General features: G+C 46.9%; 1 protein-coding gene across 1 annotated transcript in view; it reads right to left on the reverse strand.

Annotated features, from left to right (window-relative positions):
* Positions 1 to 395: 395 nt before the first annotated feature.
* The window catches only part of RFX8 (regulatory factor X8), a 534,555-nt gene continuing 514,889 nt past the window's right edge, over positions 396 to 20,061 (reverse strand). The window contains exon 11 of the mRNA XM_069203480.1: positions 396 to 584. Within this exon, the coding sequence (XP_069059581.1) occupies positions 396 to 584 (189 nt within the window). The remainder of the gene's footprint in view (positions 585 to 20,061) is intronic.

Below are 20,061 nucleotides of genomic sequence, written 5' to 3' on the forward strand. Positions count from 1 at the left end.
ATAGTAGCAGGTGACTATTAATGTATTCTCAATCTAAATAAATGCTGCCATCCCTACATTTTTCATCATATAATAAAGCAGAAACACATCACACAGGAAAAAACAAATGTATTTAGTACATATGAAAAAGCTTCACACATATATACTATTTCTGGCAAAAGAAATTATCATAACGTCATAAATACACAAATTCAGATAAAAAGGGTCGGGTGTTATTTATAACTTCCTAGCCTACCAAAGTGTTTAGCTCGTCTTTCAACACACTCAGAAAACACAAAAAAGTAAAGAACTGATGTAAGGTAGACTTAAAAATGCTCAAAGCAAAGGTTTTGCGATATCTTCGTGCATCCACAATTTCATTTCGATTGTCCCAGACTTTATATGTCTCAAATAGGTCACCCTTGAAGATTTGTCTTGGCTTCAGTGGGACACGCAGCACTAGTGCTGCCATCTTGGAGGATATCTGAGGTATGGATCACAAATTTCTGTCCATCTTTGAGAGTAACAACAGCTTCCTGTCCGACTGGAAGATTCAGTTTTACGATGCTTTTTGTCGACTTATCTTCAAGTGCTACCTGGATAAGCTGCAAAGAAAACATGCAAATTGTGAATTAATGTATGTACGCGTAGCTAAAACAATCAGGATAACAAGTTAATAGATGAACTGGGAAAAGGGTTAAAAAAAGCAGAAGCGTAACTCACTGCCCAGCAAGGAGAGTTTTTAAGGATACATTCTAAAGACAGGATTTCAATTTTGAACTCTCGGACAGTGTATAAAACTCCAGTAAAATGTGTCAGCAGTTTAAATAAAGAAAGTTACCCAAACCGTAAAGAAGATAATTTAAAACAATTTACAGAGCCAGTCAAAATGGTAGAGGAGATAAGTGCACTCCCCGTCCCTTTGTCCTGGTCTTCTGAAAAGTAGACCCGATTGCAGTGGGCGAAGCTGACGAGCTGTGGGAGGTAGACAGCAAGCATGGTGAAATACTAGCTAATGGTACTGACAGATCTCCATACATCAAACTCCCCCTTTTCCCTAGGCTGGCTCTGCCCCCCTTTACATCTACATCTGTCCTCCATGCTCTACTCTTCATGTTTCATATCTCACCCACCTCTATCCTCCTTTTGGTAGTTCTGGCCTGCGCTTTCATCCAAACGCGATGTGACCTAGTGGCAACAGCTGCCCACCATGCATCATGAGGTGCAAGGCTCGAATCCTGGCTTCTGCTAACCATCCTGTGAATCACGATTGCCCTGAAGTCTGTGTCTATGGTAAAGCAGTCTTATGTTCATGGGCAAAGTTTGCACTATGTAAAACTGTGAAAAATACAATGTGCACCCTGCTTGTCACCAACGCTCTAGTCTCATCCTCCAAAAATTAAAGATAAAGCATTAAACTTTAATGTAAAAAAGAGATGCACTTCTAGTGGCTGAATTGCACAGTGAGAAACTAACTGGAAAATCTAGGGTCAATCCGAGGTTTCCTGCATGACCAAACTGTGTGATCCTAGACAAATTCTCTATTTCACGAGCTTCCAATTTGTTCATTATCACACATCAGAGCACTTTCAAATACGTGCATTCAGGGTGTACCCTGTACAGACATCTCTTGTGTTTGATGTAGCAGACTATAATTTTGCTTCATGTTTAATAAAGCCCACAAATATGGTACACATGAAACCTGCTGTGCCTTTTAGTTCACTAATACCATTATCATGAGAGGGGGGATAGCAATGTTTTTCAGTTCGTGTTTAAAAGCTTTTACTTCTAATGTCTATTGTGATGCGTCAGGTTTCTTTAGTTTGTTTTGACTCTAGTGCAGTGGCGTAGCGTGGGTTGTCAGCACCCGGGGCAAGGCAAGTAATTTGCGCCCCCTAACCCGGGGCAAGGCAAGTAATTTGCGCCCCCTAACCCGTGGATTTTAGCACTCGAGTCTCTTCCAAGATGTTGCGCCCGGTGCGGCCGGCCCCCCCTGCACTCCCCACGCTACGCCACTGCTCTAGTGGGACACCTTGCTTTTGTATTGAAGCCAGGATTGGGCTCTCTTCAAACCTAAGAATACTTAAAGAACCCATCTAATTGCTGTTATCATGTAGATGCAGCAATTAGATTCTGAAGCCGTTTCAGCCCATGACTGCGAAGCCCAGGGAAGATGCCCATTCCTTTGGGTTTTGCAGAGCTGCGCCACTCCTGCCCCCCTGGGCCTCGCACACTGTAACACTTTAGTAATTTTTAAGGTGTTGTACTAGTGTGGGGCCCGTGGTTGTGAGCAGGTGTGGGGTCCTAGGCAGCTCCCCAAACTGCCCATACCTAGCCTCATTCTCGAACAGAGTGGCTGCTAATGAAGACAACTAAGAGAGATTCATTGGAGGAACGCACGCAGTCTCTCAGCGACAGTGCCCTCAGGATGGCACCCCATAACCTAATGCAAATCACTCAGGCAAACTTTCCTTTCTGGATGCTCTAAAGGATCATGCAGTGAAGAAATGGGAAGCAGGAGCATCCTTAAGCCAGGTTGCTGTGGTGGTGTCCATTCCTGTTAATGAGATGGCAAGAAGTGAGCCAGCACCATGCACTGGAAAGTTAGACTGGTACCTAATGCCTTTAGAGCTGCATAAAGCTACTGTTCATGTTTTGCAAGTCTGCTCGGGAAAATCTGACCAACTGGTACTAAGTAAAGCAGTTGAAGCCCCTGGATTACTCAGTCATGGGTGTGAAAGACCTTCTTCAAGGGAAAAAGGGACCCATCAGAAATGGAGATGATATTAAAACCTGTACTGCAGAAAGCAGATTTGCAATAAAAGAACAAGCAAGCATGGTGCTCAGTAAAACACCAAAGTTGAAGCTTGGATCACGAAGTGACACCACATGGTATGTCAACATTTTTGTAAACATCTTGGCCATAACACTGAATGACCTGCTGCCACATTTAATACAACCAGGCCAGATTAGCTTCTTTATGATAAAACAAGTGAGTAATAACACTAAAAATCGAATTCACCATGTCCATAATACAAGAGCTTGATGCTTCTGCCACTGGATGCTGAAAACACAGTTGACAGAGTAGAACGGGAATTCAAAGTGAAAGCTTTTGGCACATGATTTCTTAAGATAGTACTGGTATAATGTGCATTGCCAACTGCATTAATATATATTTACCTTAGGAACTCTTCAAATGTTTGTACAGAGAAGGACACTGGGCAGGGTACCCCAATATCCCCATACCAATTGCTTTATGCATGGATCCAGAAGACCCACATGATCCAACATACCTCAGGGGTGCTGCTGGGAACTGACACGTTTAAACTGTCGCAAATTAAATCCTGATGTCCTTTACAGACCCGGTGAGCTCCCTATGGCCCTTGCTGGGAGACTTGTGTCAATTCTGTGCAGCATTGGGTTTCATAATACACTTCCACAAGTCCAAACCATCAATATTTCCCCAGATGACCTGTCTTGGGTGCCACTCTCCACTTCAATGAAGGTCCTCCACCGTGAGATACCTGGGGATACACCCCACAACATCTATCCCAAGTTGATATCTTGCTAACTTCCCCCAGTAATAAAGAGATCAGGAGCGGTGTAATGTGGTGGCATAACTCCTCTCTGTCCTAGTTAGGGTGCAAAAATAGCTATGAATAAGATGATTGTACCAAGCCCTGCCCATACAGGTACACAGCAAACACTTGATCCAGTTCCACCTGAAATGCACAGATGCTGTTGGAGGGTGTAAAAGGGCATGTGTAGGGTTGAGTGAAATTTGTGTTACGCGAACATAATAAGTGCAATTTCGGTAATTAAGCCTTACTATTGTGAGATGAAATGCCTGAAATTACATTATCACTCTACATTGCATACTTATGTACTGTTTGCTGTAAAAATGTACTTTAAACACACAGGAACAACGTGAATGAGAAAGCATAAGCAGCCGTTGTTCAGAATGCTTTTATTTCTTTGCACTTTTTTTAGTCTAAAGTGGTCATGAGGTTGTATTTCACCCTGAATTACAGCACCAAATGCCAGTTTTGAATTTTGTATAATTACACATAATTATGTGTAATTCTGATGAATTTGTATGTAATTACTCAAGAACAAATTGTACAAGATAAACTAACATTGGCTTTAAGATAGCCAAAAAGGGGGCCTGGGCATCCCAAGCATTTCACTTTAGGTCAAGTAGTCTGATTCTCATTACTTTATGAAGGCTGGCTCACAGAAATATTGGGTCTTCCTAGACCACACCTTACCAAGAAGGTCCCTAAAGGGTGAGCCATGATCCCAATGATCTGGGCACCCTAGCCCCCAAGCTGGTGTGTACATCCTCTGGTTGGTTCAGGACTGCTGGACCCTACTCTTTGTGATGTCTTTGGGAAACCTGTTTTGGAGGACCCCTCTGCTGCCTATGGGTTGAATTTAGGATTTGAGATCCTGCCACAAGGGTAACTAGGGCCAAGAAGTCCTTTGTCGTCCTCACCACCAAACATACTGTGGGCAACGCCCAAATGTCCTTGATGAACAGATCTGTACCAGCGTCAGAAAGATAACACCATCCTTATGGAACATATCCTCACCCCTCAGCAGTTTATGTGGAATGTTCCAGAGCTGACCTGAGCCAGGGCACAACCTAGCCAACTCAGAGTTCAGATGGCGCACAGATAGATTGAGTGTCTGAGACCTGATGTCGTTGCCCCAATTACAGCGAGGGACCATGTGGGACAAGGGATGGCTGCCCCCAGGAAATCCTTAGCTAGCTGAGGAAATGTGTTCTAGATTGCATCCTTGAGGGCCATCCACCCCATCCTTACAAGGTTGCTACCTCCAACGTGAACAACAATGAGGTTTGGGAACTGAAGTCCCTCGCAACCTCTTCCTACCTCAATCAGCCGCTGAGACTGTGAGGCGTGGAGGCCTCCAATCCCACACCACAAAATGATACATCATGTAGAGGTGCCAGTTTGGGCTTATGGAGCTATTGCAAGCTGTAGGCGGCCCGCTGGATGAAGGAATGACCAACTACCCACACAACCTTTGACGGCATCCTACTAAAACAGAAATGACACAAGCCTGAATACACAATGAGAAAGTGAAAATGTACAGTCATTGCAGAATAAGGGCAAATTAGCACTTGTAGGACTTAGATGACCAACAGCCTATTTTTTTTACTTTTTCAGAAGATATGCCCGAGTCCGCTGCCACCGTGGCAGCCCCTATTCTAAAGGAGTGTGAAGAGTAGGCCCTTGGATCAACCCCGGCAGCCTGAAGGGCAGCGGTCAAGACTGCTCTAAACTGATAATGCGATAGACAGTCTCCATTCGAGTGGAGGAACAAGGCAGATGACCCTGTGTCTGGCCGAACTGCTAAGTAAGACCCCAAGCAAGCTATGGGACACACATGGGTGCTCCGGGCAGCTCTGAGTTTGAATGCTGCCCCCTTTCTCTTCTGATTGATTTTGAATTTTCTCAACCAAATCAGTAGCCAGTCTTCGCCTATATAGAGTTCTCCCTCTGCAAGCCTCCATCAAAATTGGTTCTGGCCGACCCAATCAGCTTGCTCACTATAAAGGCGCCTTAAAAGGCCACAGTGAATGCTGCAGAAAATAAAGTTATCTCATAGGGAGAAGTGCACACCCTTTGCAAGCTAGTCAGGAGGAGGCCTGGACATGTGCATTAAGGGGATGCCTGCCATTCTTCTTGCAGCCCTCCAGTCTGGCCCATCCAGCTAACTCATTCTTGATGATAAAGGAGTTACTCATGTCCCCAGAGCCCTGCAATCTGGAAAAAAAAGATATGGCAGAGAGATGGGCCCCTGCACAAGATACTGGTTTGCCCTGTTCTTTGAGCTTACCGAAAAACAAGCATATGGCTTCTACAGAAAACATGTCTGAAACCTTGCGTGCATGCAGGAAAGACCTATACTGCGCAAAGGACTTTTCATAAGACATCCACTGCACATTGCAAGTGAAGCCACTAGTGAATCTAGTAAGGCAGTATTCCAATCATCCACAGATATGATGGGACCCCTGTCATCTTCTCTGCTGCCCGAAAATGGCATTACATAAATTCCTGCATCTTGGAGCGAGATAAAGCATCAGCAGCGTTATTATGGATACCAGGTACCTGCTTATTTCGAAACAAAATATTAGACTTCAAGCACAATAAAACCAAATGTTTCAGCAATTGCAAAACAAACTTGCAAGAAGCCCCTTGCCTGTTGATGGCCTCTACTACTGCCATGTTGTCAGACCAAAAGATGACACTGCTATCCCTGAGAACCTCTGCCCAAACAGTTATCCTTACCACAATGGGAAAGAGCTCCAAGAAGGTAATATTCTTAGTGATACCATTCTAATGCCAGGCCACCGGTCAGTCCCCTCTACACCATTCAGAGCCCAATATAGCTACCTTGAAAAGACCTATGGCACAGTTAACGATCGGGCACGGAGGCCATATAACGGTGCCATTAAATTGTTGTAGAAAGGTATACCTATATCTGCAAGTCCACCTTAACTTCACTAGACAGCCGTGTATTGTGATGTTTTTCCTCAAGGCCGACCATTGCCCTTCGACTGGACTGTGAAAATGGGCGAGCCATGGGAATGATCCGAAAGGCAAAGTTCAGCTGACCCACAAGGGCCTGAAGCTGATAGAGGATTACTTTGTTCAATGCTAACACAGTGTCAATCGACTGCATGAAGGCCTGCACTTTATCGAGTAGGAGGCGGCATTCGCCAGCCACCATATCAATTTCAATGCCAAGGAAGGATGGACCAACCATCTTCTCTGGTGCCACTTGGGACAGAAACTGGACCTTCCCCATTTTCTGCAGCCTGCAGGATGGGGGAAGAGTGGCCAAACTGGTCTTCAAAGGAGGGAAAGCCACTTGGGATAGAAACTGGACCTCCCCCATTTCCTGCAGCCCCAGACAGCTAGGTGCTCCTTGATTAGATTAGGAGAGGGGCTGGAAAGGGGTGTCTTAACACACTCCTTTCTAGCCCCTCTCCTAATCTAATCAAGGGGCACCTAGCTGTCTGGGGCTGCAGGAAACTTAGCCATACCAGTGGGTGTACTCAGCCCAGGTCCTTGAACAGGGAAGTCAATGCATTCAAAGCCTAGGAGCACACTCCGGACTATGGAGGACCCAATACCAGAAAGTCATCTAGATAATGAATCCCCCCTTTGTGGGCTTTGCATGCGGTAAATTTCTATTGTAACAGGAAGCTTAACTGCTCAAAATGAGTGCAAGAAACACTACACCCCATCGGCAAGAACTTATCATAATAATAGGAACCCGTGAATTGGAATCCCAAAAGCTGGTGCACTGGGAGCAACCAAAACACAGATTCAATATCTTTCTTCGCGAGCAGGCTCCCCCGGCCAAGTCCGCGCAGCATCGTTAGTGCCTGATCCACCGATGCACACCACACCGAGCATAGCTGCGGGTCAATAGCCTCATTCACTGATGAACCCCTGGAGGTTGAAAGGTTATGGACTAGCCTAAACTCCCCAGTTTCTTTCTCAGGGACCACCGCCAAGGGATAGCACACAAAAGCCCTCATTACAACAATGGCGGTAAATACTGCCTACTGCCGCGGCAATGGCTGCAAAAAGACAGTCGCCACGGCTACCAGCCGTCCGCCGGATTATGACCACAGCCAGATTTCCGCCAGAAGGATGACGGAAATGCAGCTGTGGCCATGCTGGCGGATGGCGGTAAGGTGGGACTGCTGCCAGCAGCAGCGCCAAGCCAGTAGACCGTCGCCGACCGTGTCATGACACATGATATGGCCTGGCGGTGTTCTGCTGGCGGACGCTGCTGCTGGCAGCAGCGCCCTGTCCCGTCTCCTTCCGGAGGACCACCTGACAACAGGTAAGTCGGGTGCTCGGACGGGGGTGTGTGGAGTGTTGTGTGTGTTTGTGTGGGGGGTGTGTGTGTATGTCAGTGTGTGCGTGTATGCGGGTGTGTGTTGCTTGTTGTATGTGTGTGCATGTATGGATGTGTGAGTGCGTGCATGTTGTGTTGTGTGAATGCGTGTGTGCTTGTATGTATATAAGTGTATGGAATGGATGTATGCATGCGTGGTTGAATGTAGGAATGGGTGTGTGTGTGTGAATGAAGGTGCATTTATGAAGGGGGGTCTGGAGAGGAAGGAGGGGTTTGGGGGGAAATCTGTGGAGGGGAAGGGAGTGGGGAAGACCCCTATCAGTGACAGGGAAGGGATTCTCTGTCACTGATTGTACCTACCACCATGGTTTTCGTGGTAATAAGGTTGCCACGAAAACCATGGCAGTAGGCAGGGTCCCAATCTGGCAGGTGACGGCCGCCAGGTTGGAGAGTGAAGTCTCCAGCCTGGCGGTCATTACTGCTGTGACGGTATGGAATGTTGGCAGCTCCATTGAAAAAATATATCCACAAACACCCCTTCCATATTTTCTCCTTCACATCCATAGGTACAGAGGAAGCCAACTTCCCTGGCCCAGATAGTAAAATATCCTGACCCCTACCAGCTGAACTAGAAGCAGAACACACTTTCTTCCCTCCCCGGTCAGCTGCCTTACCTGAATCTGAATCTGCCCTGGGGGCTCCTTTGCCACAGGTGGCTGTGCATCGCCAGAGCCTTTTTCGTGGGCACCCGCTGTCCCACTAAAGCATGCTGAATTTATGACCTCCACCTGTTTCTGTGTGGAAAACTGGGCTGATTGCAGAAGCCCCGTCACTTTTGCCCCCGTTGTAGCTGATACTGTTTTTTTCTGACTCTGGCTGTGCCCTAGGCACTGCTAACCAGTCCCAGGGTCAGTGCTCTGTGTAAAATGGTATATGCAAATTAGGCATAATCATAATTGGCTCTGACAACCTACCAATAAGTCCCCAGTATATGGCAGGGCATTTTGGTTTAGGAAACCCAGGGTAGATAGGGCACCCCTGGGTGCACTGCTGTGTCCGTGGTGTATTTTTAAAGGCAGGCTTGTATAGCTGGCTGCTTACAGGTTAAAGTTAACCCCAAATTTGACTTTGGAATTAAAAGTGCTTCCAAAGTCCTAAACTATGTTATTTTTACATATAATCCACCCTAAGGTCTGCCCTAGGTGCCCTGAGGGTTAGGTGCAGTGTAACTATAAGTAGGGACTTTATAAAAGATTTTTTTTAAGCCCTGATGAGGGAAAACAGCCAAATTAGTTTTTTACCCGTTTGCAGTCAATGGGCCCCATAGGCAAACATAGAGAGACTTTGGGGCATATTTATACTCCGTTTGCGCCGAATTAGCGTCGTTTTTTTCGACGCAAATTCGGCGCAAAACTAACGCCATATTTATACTTTGGCGCTAGACGCGTCTAGCGCCAAAGTATGAGTAAAGAGCGTTATTTTTTAGCGTGAACGCCTTCCTTGCGTTAATGAGATGCAAGGTAGGCGTTCCTGTCCAAAAAAATTACTGCGATGCAAATGCGTCGTATTTATACTCCCGGGCAAAAATCACGCCCGGGAGTTGGCGGGGCAGAAAACCCCGCATTTGCTCCACTTTTTAACGCCTGGGTCAGGGCAGGCGTTAAGGGACCTGTGGGCTCAAAATGAGCCCACAGCTGCCCTCCCATGCCCCCAGGGACCCCCCCTGCCACCCTTGCCCACCCCAGGAGGACACCCAAGGATGGAGGGACCCACCCCAGGGACATTCAGGTAAGTTCAGGTAAGTATAAATATTATTTTTTTTTATTTTTTTTTTGTGGCATAGGGGGGCCTGATTTGTGCCCCCCTACATGCCTCAATGCCCAATGACCATGCCCAGGGGACATAAGTCCCCTGGGCATGGCCATTGGGCAAGGGGGCATGACTCCTGTCTTTACTAAGACAGGAGTCATGTAAATGGCGTCTGGGCGTCGTTAAAAATGGCGCAAATCGGGTGGAGGCGATTTTTTGCTTCAACCTGACTTGCACCATTTTTAAGACGCCCTAGCGCCATTTTTCCCTACGCCGGCGCTGCCTGGTGTACGTGTTTTTTTTCCACGCACACCAGGCAGCGCCGGTCTGCTTGCGCCGGCTAACGCCATTCAATAAATACGGCGCCTGCATGGCGCTTCAGAATGGCGTTAGCCGGCGCAAAATTTTTTGACGCTAAACTGCGTTAGCGCAGTTTAGCGTCAAAAAGTATAAATACGGGCCTTTATTTTAAAATAATAAAGTCCTATTTTCCTCAAGGATGATCTAAATATAGCACATTTGGAATCAAATTAAATGTTATAATTAATCCAAAAACTTGCCAGTGTTGAATTTAGTACAACTAACCCAGGGAAAGAGTTTTAGAACTCTTTCTAAAAGTTACCAAATTCAGCACTGTAGTGCCCTCTCCGGATTGGTCAGCCTCTGGCAGCCTGAGCCAGGCTGTCTTGATGAGGTGTGAAGTGGCATGGGCTGAAACAAAGTAAACATCTGGTGGGTGGAGAATTGCTACAGCAGATGGCAGAATAGGATGGGGGAAGAGTGGCCAAATTGGTCTTCAAAGGAGGGAAAGCCACTTGGGACAGAAACTGGACCTTCCCCATTTTCTGCAGCCTGCAGGATGGGGGAAGAGTGGCCAAACTGGTCTTCAAAGGAGGGAAAGCCACTTGGGATAGAAACTGGACCTCCCCCATTTCCTGCAGCCCCAGACAGCTAGGTGCTCCTTGATTAGATTAGGAGAGGGGCTGGAAAGGGGTGTCTTAACACACTCCTTTCTAGCCCCTCTCCTAATCTAATCAAGGGGCACCTAGCTGTCTGGGGCTGCAGGAAACTTAGCCATACCAGTGGGTGTACTCAGCCAGATCCAAACTCCAAGACTGAATTTTTACCATCTTGGATTTTTGGACAAGAGGACAAGGCGGTAGCTCGCAGGCCCCGGAGACAGATGTGGGCTGGATCAGACCAGTCAGGGGCAGTGGGCTAACGGTGGCCCTAGTTTGAATTTGGGCGGTCACCCAGGGTTAGCAGCCATTGGTTGCTAGGTGATTGGCGGGGGCGCTTGGGAAGCCATCAGGGGCAGCCACACCAGTTAAAAAATGAACAGGGCTGCCTGATCGCCCTCTTTTTCACTCCTGGCTGCCCCTGGTGACTGCGGAGGCGCTCCCTCCCCTTTTTCAGACCAGATTCCTTGCAATAGCTCAGTGGCAATGTCATCTGTCTCTGATGCTGCAAGCTCCCTAGGACAAGGGTTCAAATCCCGCCAATGCTGTCAGAGGCTGGTAAAATTTAAACAACTAGATTTCAGTCTTAGGCCAATTGGCAATAAAAGAAGGTTGAGGTTCGCAGGTGAATATCGCTTGAAGCTCCCCAAGAGTGTAGGGAGGAGAAGGAATGGATGTCAGCTTATTATGGCCATCTTTAACGGATGACCGGGAGAGTCTCCGGAAACTTCTGTCTTGTAGAAGGCTCTCAGGCATGTACTTATGTAACACTCCTTGGCTCAACTTGAGTGAGGGCTCAGTCACTCTGGAATGGAGTGTAAATAATGGACTACTGCCTACATTTACATCCTTATACCAATTTGCCTAAAAAGAATGTTGAGGTTCACAGGTAAATGTCCTGTGATGCCCCCCAAGAATGTAGGAAGGAGAAAGGAAGGGACGCCAGCTTATTATGGACCTCCTTAATGGATGACTAGTAGAGTGCCCAGCAGTTTCTGTCTTGCAGAAGGCTCTCAAGAATGTACTTATTTAACACTCCTTGGCTCAGCCTAAGTGAGCGCATAGACACTCTGGAATGTCCAGTGGACTATTATTATATATATTACATGTGTATATATGCATATGTATATGTGTGTGTGTGTGTGTATATATATATATATATATATATATATATATATATATATATATATATTAATTCAAAAAATGTGGTCCTACACAGCGGCGTGCCTAACTGCCGGTGCTGCGTCAGGGTAAAGGACCAAACCCTATATGTCACAAAGAAAGAAAAAACGCTGCACTCCCAGAGACTGCAAATAAACTCATCATTTATTCACAATGATAAGGTAATCTTCATGTTAGTTTAAAGTTCAGTCCAGCACCACGACACGTTTCGCCAGTTTATGAAAGCGATAACCACTTGAAAAAGAAAGATAATTCGAAACGCGTCGTGGTGCTGGACTGAACTTTAAACTAACATGAAGATTACCTTATCATTGTGAATAAATGATGAGTTTATTTGCAGTCTCTGGGAGTGCAGCGTTTTTTCTTTCTTTGTGACATATAGGGTTTGGTCCTTTACCCTGACACAGCACCGGCAGTTAGGCACGCCGCTGTGTAGGACCACATTTTTTGAATTATTAATAAATACAGCGGCTGTGCCCGGCTAGGGGTTTTAATTTTGGGAGTTTGCAAGGAGATACTTATCTCCTGCGTGTGTACTAAACACTAGAAGACAAATGACAAATATGAGTCGACTTCTATCAGCGCTTGATGCTTTCTCCACTTCAGGCACTAATTCACCGGAAAAGAGGGTGAGTCAGTGGCCTTATTCTTGACCCCAATATGCTGATGTGGCCCACAAGGGTCCGGAGCCTGTTTATTCACTACAGTTTATTCCATTTGGTAAAGCGAACAAGAACTTTGTTATTGGGCTCATTTAAACCAGGAGCATTCAAGGCTTTCGCAGTTGGTGAAGGATATTTGCACATGGCATTTATATTGCGTGTGGAATTAAGATTTTTACATGCTCATAGGGATGATGTTTTGAGACTGTTTGAGTTTGGAAGATGATTTTTTATATCAGCAAGTATGCTATGAGCATGAATATTCCCTGATTTATCAACATATATGACTGTTTTCAAATCAGCTACGTGTGAGTAATTAATGGGAGAAATTGCCTTGATTGCATAGAGGTGAAAAGTGAACTATAAATACCAGAATGCCGCTTACCTAATCATGACGGCAGAATTCTAGCAGGAAGGCGTGCAGGAAGTGTTTCACGGAGTGTATGAATTGAAGGCATGGAGGGTCTGAAAGACGGATTAAGCTCGGATGCCAAGATTTCAGAGAAGGTGATTCCACAGATCTTTTTTGAAAAACAATGACTTTTTGGGTCAGATTGACACGCATATATGACACCAAAGTTGGAATAATGCCTCACTTATTGGTAAATGGAGAAACTCTGTGGATTCCATATGCCGCCAGTTTATGAAAGCGATAACCACTTGAAAAAGAAAGATAATTTGAAACGCGTCGTGGTGCTGGACTGCACTTTAAACTAACATGAAGATTACCTTATCATTGTGAATAAATGATGAGTTTATATATATATATATATATATATATATATATATATATATATGTATATATATATATATGTATATGTATATAAATGTGTGTTTACGTGCGTATATATATATATATATAATACATATATGCGTGTGTTATAACAGGCACTCTTTTGAAGAAAGTTTATATTAATGAAGCATTCCATCACTGTTCTTTTTGCAATAGGTCGAGTCAGATCCCTTTCTTAACTTCCTTAAAAGTGTAAAAAAAGAATGAACAGACCTCTCTTGGTGTTATTAGTGTGTTTCCTCTCATGAGTGTGCTGGGGCACGACTAATGGGCTAATAAAGTATGCAAGGGAACTCATGCTCTGCCATACATACAGCAATACATAGTGTCCAAAAGCTGTTTTTTGACTTCAAGCGCTGTCAATGACTTTGAATAGATGTGTGGTAAACTTTTGCAACACAGCAAGTGTAATTTGGTACCTGCAGTGTCATGCTCATCCCATGTGACAGACTTTTCTTCCAAACATTGTAAGGTCAGAGTTGACCAGGTGCTCAAATTACTTCAGAGGGATGTTGGTTGCCGGTATCATTTGTTCTGTTCTAGACACCATGTTATCCTTTATCCCGCCCCTCAATGGGCAATATGGTGTGAAGGAATTCAAAATGATATTGCTATCCTATTAACTAGAGGGAGTGGGGGTGGGAGAACACCTAAAGGAGGCTAATATGAATAGTGAGTGCCACGGGTGTCGCATTGCAAAATCCAGCACATCTTGACCACGCAACAGTTGCTGAAACACAGGTTGTAAAAGTCGGTTTATTGAGGTGCCTCCAGGTGAATTGTTCTTCTCATAGATAGGGCGACAAGTGGTCTGTGAAGAAATCAGTGTCAATTGTTATGTTTGACATTGTTTACAATATACAGCAACATACAGGAATTTGGGGGAGGCCTGGCTGGTCGGGAAACCATCCAGGCCTGTGGCCGAGGAGGAGTCATGTTTGGCCACAAAAAACAGGTAGACAACCTTGGCATCAAGGATATAAGTGCACGCAAATTCAAGATGGAATCAATTTTTAAGCCTTTAACTGAAGTCAGGCAGGGGTGCTGTGGTCGTTATTGAAAGGCTGAGGACATCCGCTACCGCAAATGTCCATAGCTGGCCAGGGTACTCCATTACACGGCCCTGGGGATACTGGGGGTGGTGGGCTGTGCCAGGGGACCGAGGTATGGCCCGGTTGACAAGACCCATCACCCAATGGGTGCCAGGGGCAGTCCCATGTATTGGGTTGCTCTGGCATGTTTGTTTGGGGAACCAGCTGTCATGCTGGCCCAAGCTCCCCCTGTCTGGAGGGGACAAGTGAGTTCACCTTGTAAAGGACAGCTTATTGAGGGACCAGCAGGGTTTCATCACGGGCCCAAGTCAATGCAATCAGTCAATGCCACAAGGGGCCTAGGGAGTGGTCAACCATGACTCCTCATGTATTTGGTATTTGCTGGAAATCGTTCATGTATTAGTATTGAATATTTGCTAGGAATTTCATGTATTAGTTATGTACATGTGATAATTACAATGCTCTTCTGTACATATTGTAACAACATGAGAAAGAAAATGTGTCATGTTTACGAGATGTAATAAATACGTCCAGAGAATGTTTTATTCTCTAACGCAATAATGGCATCTTGTATTGTGTCCTTGCAGAATCAGTCGTGGACGTGTAGATGGATGGTGTTTGAGTGGTTGAGACATGACTGGTCTCACTGCGGTCCCCCACCTGTGAAGAATGTTGCTCTCTGGGATTGATTTTTGACACACTTCCCAGAAAGTGGTCACTCAAGAGGGTGGTGGACAGGAGCACCGCCCCTGCTTCCCGCCCCCAGGAGCAAGGATAAATATGGCAGAGCTGCCGCACAATTCAGATCCCTGCTGGAAGAAGATACTGGAGAAGGACTGCACTGCTGGACCTCTGGCCTGCCCCTGGACCCTGCACTCAGAAAGACTGCACCAGCTGCACACTCTGGGCTTCATCAAGAAAATGACTTTCTCTTGCTTCTGCAGCTCCAGGAGTGGAGTCCCTGTAAGCTATAGGTACAAAGGAGCTAACTAGAGTCTCCTTCATCAAGACCTGCAAGTATAGCCCAGCTGACCAGTGCCCAGTGGCCATTTAAGGATTCTGGCAACTTCCAAATAGCAACCCAGGGCCAGAACTTAAGACGTTTAGAGAAATTAGAATCAACTTTGAAAAAAAAGCTCCATAAGTGGACCGACCCAACACTGAGAGTCAAGCCTACCATTGTCAACCATGACTCAGCCTCAATTTCATGTTCACCCTGCTGAAAAGCTCCAGAGGCCCAGACTTCCAGGATTTGACTTGTGGGCTTGCGGAAAGGCAATCCAATGACGTTGCATTGAAATCGGCTTATTGGGGAGGACGGCACGACGTTGAGGAAGGAAATCTCCAGAAAACGTTCTAATTGCAAAGGTAAAAGTTTGACTGAGGTATCCCGTGCAGTGTATTTAAGGAGGGCTCCATCACGGCCGGCTTCAACTTTTGACTTTGCCCAAGTCGCAGAAAATCTCCAAGAAATTTTCTAAATGTGAAGGTAAAACTTTAACCGAGGCCTCCCACTCAGTGTATCCGAGCAGGGCTCCATCGCAGTCGGCTTCAGAATTTGACTTGGTCCAGGTGGAGTGCAACCATATGTCCCTGGTTGCTGCTTTTAATTTTTAGGCGCAAGAAAGCATTTTCTTTCATTTAATCTTCATATCTCAGTTTCTCTACATTGGATTTGTCGTTTCAGTGTCATTTTAAAGATAAAAATATTTTCTATTTTTATAAACTGGTGTTGGATTTTTATTGTGTGTTGTGTTTTACTTACTTACTGTTTTGTTGATATTAAAAGCTTTGCATACCTGCCTCCTAAGTTGAGCCTAACTGCTCATGGGCCACGCTACCAAGGGTTGAAGGAGGATTAATTTATTGAGACCTCAACTGGACCCAGTGGAGGTTTGCGGCCTATTGCAAAGTGTAGGCACCTACCTGCCCTTACCAATAATCAACTTTCAAACAGTCCGCAATAGCGTGCATGATATCAATGGAACGGGTCTAGGGTGTGGTTTGTAGGAGCAGGATTGGGGCTAGCGTTCACACAGGGGTCGCCTGTTTGGACAGTAGCACTTCACGCCAGTTGGTAGGTTCCGGGAAATAGTCGGCGGGTGCTCAGTGGCAAGCAGGACTATGGGTGGTGGGGGGGTGGCCTGCAGCATGCTGTTACTGGGAAAGTTAAAGTTTTGTCTTGTGATTGTTCACTGACACCCCCCTGCTGGTACTGAGGACAAGGCTATGAGTGCCTGCCTAATGTCTGCCAAGACAGCATAGGCCCCTTGTGTGGCAGCCACATATGGCAACTGCGGGTTAAGATTGTGCACTGCCTGGGGGAAGCCTGGGGAAAAAGGCTGTGTTATGTGACCAATTTGGCCACCCACCCCACCTCCTTCACCCTGCTGTTGCATCTGGGCAGAGTGGGCTGCAAGGGTGGTAAGTGTGGGAGCATCAAGTGTGGCTGGTGGGGAAGTTGACTGGGGTGCGGCGAGGGCCCTAAGGGTATCTGGTGAAGGAACTACAGGTGTGACAGGTGGGGGAGGAAGAGCTGACTCGCCCACGTCAGCAGAGGAGGCTCGCAACTGTTTCCTTGCCTGTGATTGACAGGTGGGAAAGCCAATCGGGGGGGACATGGGACCGCATGGGGTGCTCTTCCTTTCGCAGTCTTCCTCCTGCTCTGATTCCGAACCTGAGGCTTCTGAGCCTCCCTCGTCCCCCAGTTTCTGTCAAGACCAGCACCAGCAGCTGTGTTAATTCCAGGTCCTTACCCTTTCTCTTTCCCACCCGACCTCCCTTAGATGCCATGAGTAATAACTAATATCAGGACTCACCAGTTAATGCGTAGGAATAATAGGGTACACTCTCATGCAGAGCAGCAGAGTTAACATGCACATGCATCACTAGGAGACACAGTTAAGAAGCGAAAATCAGGTAGGCAAAAAAATCCCCCATTCCCTATTCCCAAACTTGCCGTAAAATCATGTGGTCCACATTCCTGGCTCCCGGCTGGATCCTAGCATCAGTTAAAGGCACTAGGCGGCAAGCCCTGGGCAGCCAAAGTGGGCCAGGAAGACGGGGCAGGGCCACTGAGGGCAACAGGCTGTTAACCGCGCTGATGCCGTAGGCTAAGCATTGCTACCCCTAGCCCTTAGGGCTGTGTGGACTTGCAGATTTACAACCATACACTGTATACGACGTAATAAATGCCAAAGACACCATTTGTAGGTACAATATGTCGCAAGTTTATTGATTACACAGGTTCGGTTAGCTTACGGGCAATCCAGGTGTCGGCGGTGAGTTCTTTAAATTGCCAACACCCATCCTGAGAAAGCTAGAGCTGTCCCGTTTGATGTTTTCGGCACCAACGCACTTAGATTCTTTACAGCTTGTTCCTTTATCGTGGATTACCACTTTCTTCTTTCACTTATGTGTCATGCTCCTGACAAGTCAGAGCAAGACCCCCAGCCAGTCTCTATAGTTGCTCAGGATTCCAACTGTCCCTTGAGGGATTAAGGAGTGCCGGTGTGTCCTCCCAGGCCCCGTCATAAAGACTCCCAGTGACCTGAGGAATTGTTTTTGGCTCCAAAAATCACTACCTGGAGGCCTTTTATTTATTTTAACGCTTTAGGATCGTCCTGTAACTCCGCCTTGCGACGATACTTGCTTCTTCTGTAAAGAAAGTAATTTTATACACATCTGCCCACATACCGTACATACCTACCACTAATCCCCATCTGCTTTATAGACAATAGCTTGCCGTTGTTGGGTGGGTGGGTGATTATCGCTGGCCGCCAAAGAGGCCCAGCCCTGGGAGCTGACCCCTTATAAGACCTCTTGGCCTCACTCCTCCCTCTTGACACCTTGGGGGCCATAAACCCAGAGGGTGGCCCACCCTCTCTACCTACGGTGTCTGCTTTGCGCCCATCAGCAGCCCTAGGAGGGGAGCAATGCTAGGATGCTGTCCCCATTATAGTCGCCCTGCGTGCGACATGACCAGCTACATAGCATTGCCACCCCTAGCCCTTAGGGCTGTGTGGACTTGCAGACTTACAACCATACACTGTATGCAACTTAAATGCCAGAGACACCATTTGTGGGTACAATATATCGCAAGTTTATTGATTATACAGGTTGGGTTAGCTTACGGGCTCTCCAGGTGTCGGCGGTGAGTTCTTTAAATTGCCGACACCCATCCTGAGAAAGCTAGAGCTGTCCCGTTTGGTGTTTTCAGCACCAACACACTTAGGGGGTCATTTTGACCCTGGCGGAACGGGACCGCCAGGGCTAAAACAACAGAAGCACCGCGCTTCCAGGCGTATTACGACACTTTTGCCCCGGCGGTGATAATCCGCCTGGGCAGCGCTGCTTGCAGCGCTGATCAGGGAATTACGAGTCCCCGACCACCAGCCTTTTTCTGGCGGTTTGCACTGCCAGGAAAAGGCTGGCGGAACGGGGAGTCGTGGGGCCCCTGGGGGCCCATGCAGCTTTTCACTGTCTGCTATGCAGACAGTGGAAAGCGCGACGGGTGCAACACCGTCGCACGGCCGCAACACCGCCAGGTTTCCACCCGCCGGCCTACCGGGGATCTCCAAATGGCCGTGGCGGGGGTGCGGCCGCATGGCAGTCAGATCTTGGCGGGCGGCCAAGGTCGTAATGACCCCCTTAGATTCTTTACAGCTCTTTCCTTTATCGTGAATTACCACTTTCTTCTTTCACTTATGTGTCATGCTCCTGACAAGTCAGAGCGAGACCCCTGGCCAGTCTCCACAGTTGCTCAGGATTCCAACTGTCCCTTGAGGGATTAAGGAGCACCATTGCGTCCTCCCAGGCCCCATCGTAAAGACTCCCAGTGACCTGAGGAATTGTTTTTGGCTCCAAGAATCACTACCTGAGGGCCTTTTATTTATTTTAACGCTTTAGGATCGCCCTGTAACTCCGCCAAGCCTCGGGAATGGCACTTCGTGATAACCAAGGCCCCCCTCACCTGTGCTCTTCCCTTACCCCATTTACGTACAGCCTGCCCTTTCTAGAGCCTCCCTAATGTTCAGTAGAAAAATGTCTGTGCCCGCGTCAGACAAGTGTACCCCGTCTGGGGCAAAATTACCACTTTGTTGTCTACTGAGCAAGGTAATCCTGATGAAACCGAATCCATGCTGTGTTGTAAATTTCTGTAGGGACCGGTTTATTCTAAGCCTGGACATTTCAATAGCGGCAGGTGATCTGGCTCCCTGCCACACCCCACGTGGGATAATCTCTGACCAAGTTATTTTCCCGCCTTCCATAAGGGTGGCAATCCGGGTAAAGCCCTGCTGCATGGCCTGCAGAAGGGGGCCCCTCCCACGGGCTGTTAGATCTTTTTCCCCCCAGATGGATTAACAGAATGTTAGGCTTAAACCCTCTCCTCCCTACAAGCTGGCAAAATGTAGCTTCCAGCATGGCCCATCTCATTCCTGGGCTTCCCATCCAGGACAATTCAGTGTTACTGAAACCGTGGTTCCAACTCCTCTCTGTGGCCTGGTGCTCCGCTCTGGCCACCAATGAGTGGCCAATCACCCATACAGTTTTAACTCCTAGATGAACAAGAAGGTAAGTATTACCACACACTTTATTGACATTTCGCTCGTTACATAATTGCTATTGCACAACAGTACTAACACAGCAAATAACACATTTGGCCCTGAATCAAAACTCTTTCCCCCCAGGACTCAATGAAATTCACATGTCCCCGCAGGTCA

The sequence above is a fragment of the Pleurodeles waltl genome, chromosome 8, assembly GCF_031143425.1.
Source record: "Pleurodeles waltl isolate 20211129_DDA chromosome 8, aPleWal1.hap1.20221129, whole genome shotgun sequence".
NCBI classification, from domain to species: domain Eukaryota; kingdom Metazoa; phylum Chordata; class Amphibia; order Caudata; family Salamandridae; genus Pleurodeles; species Pleurodeles waltl.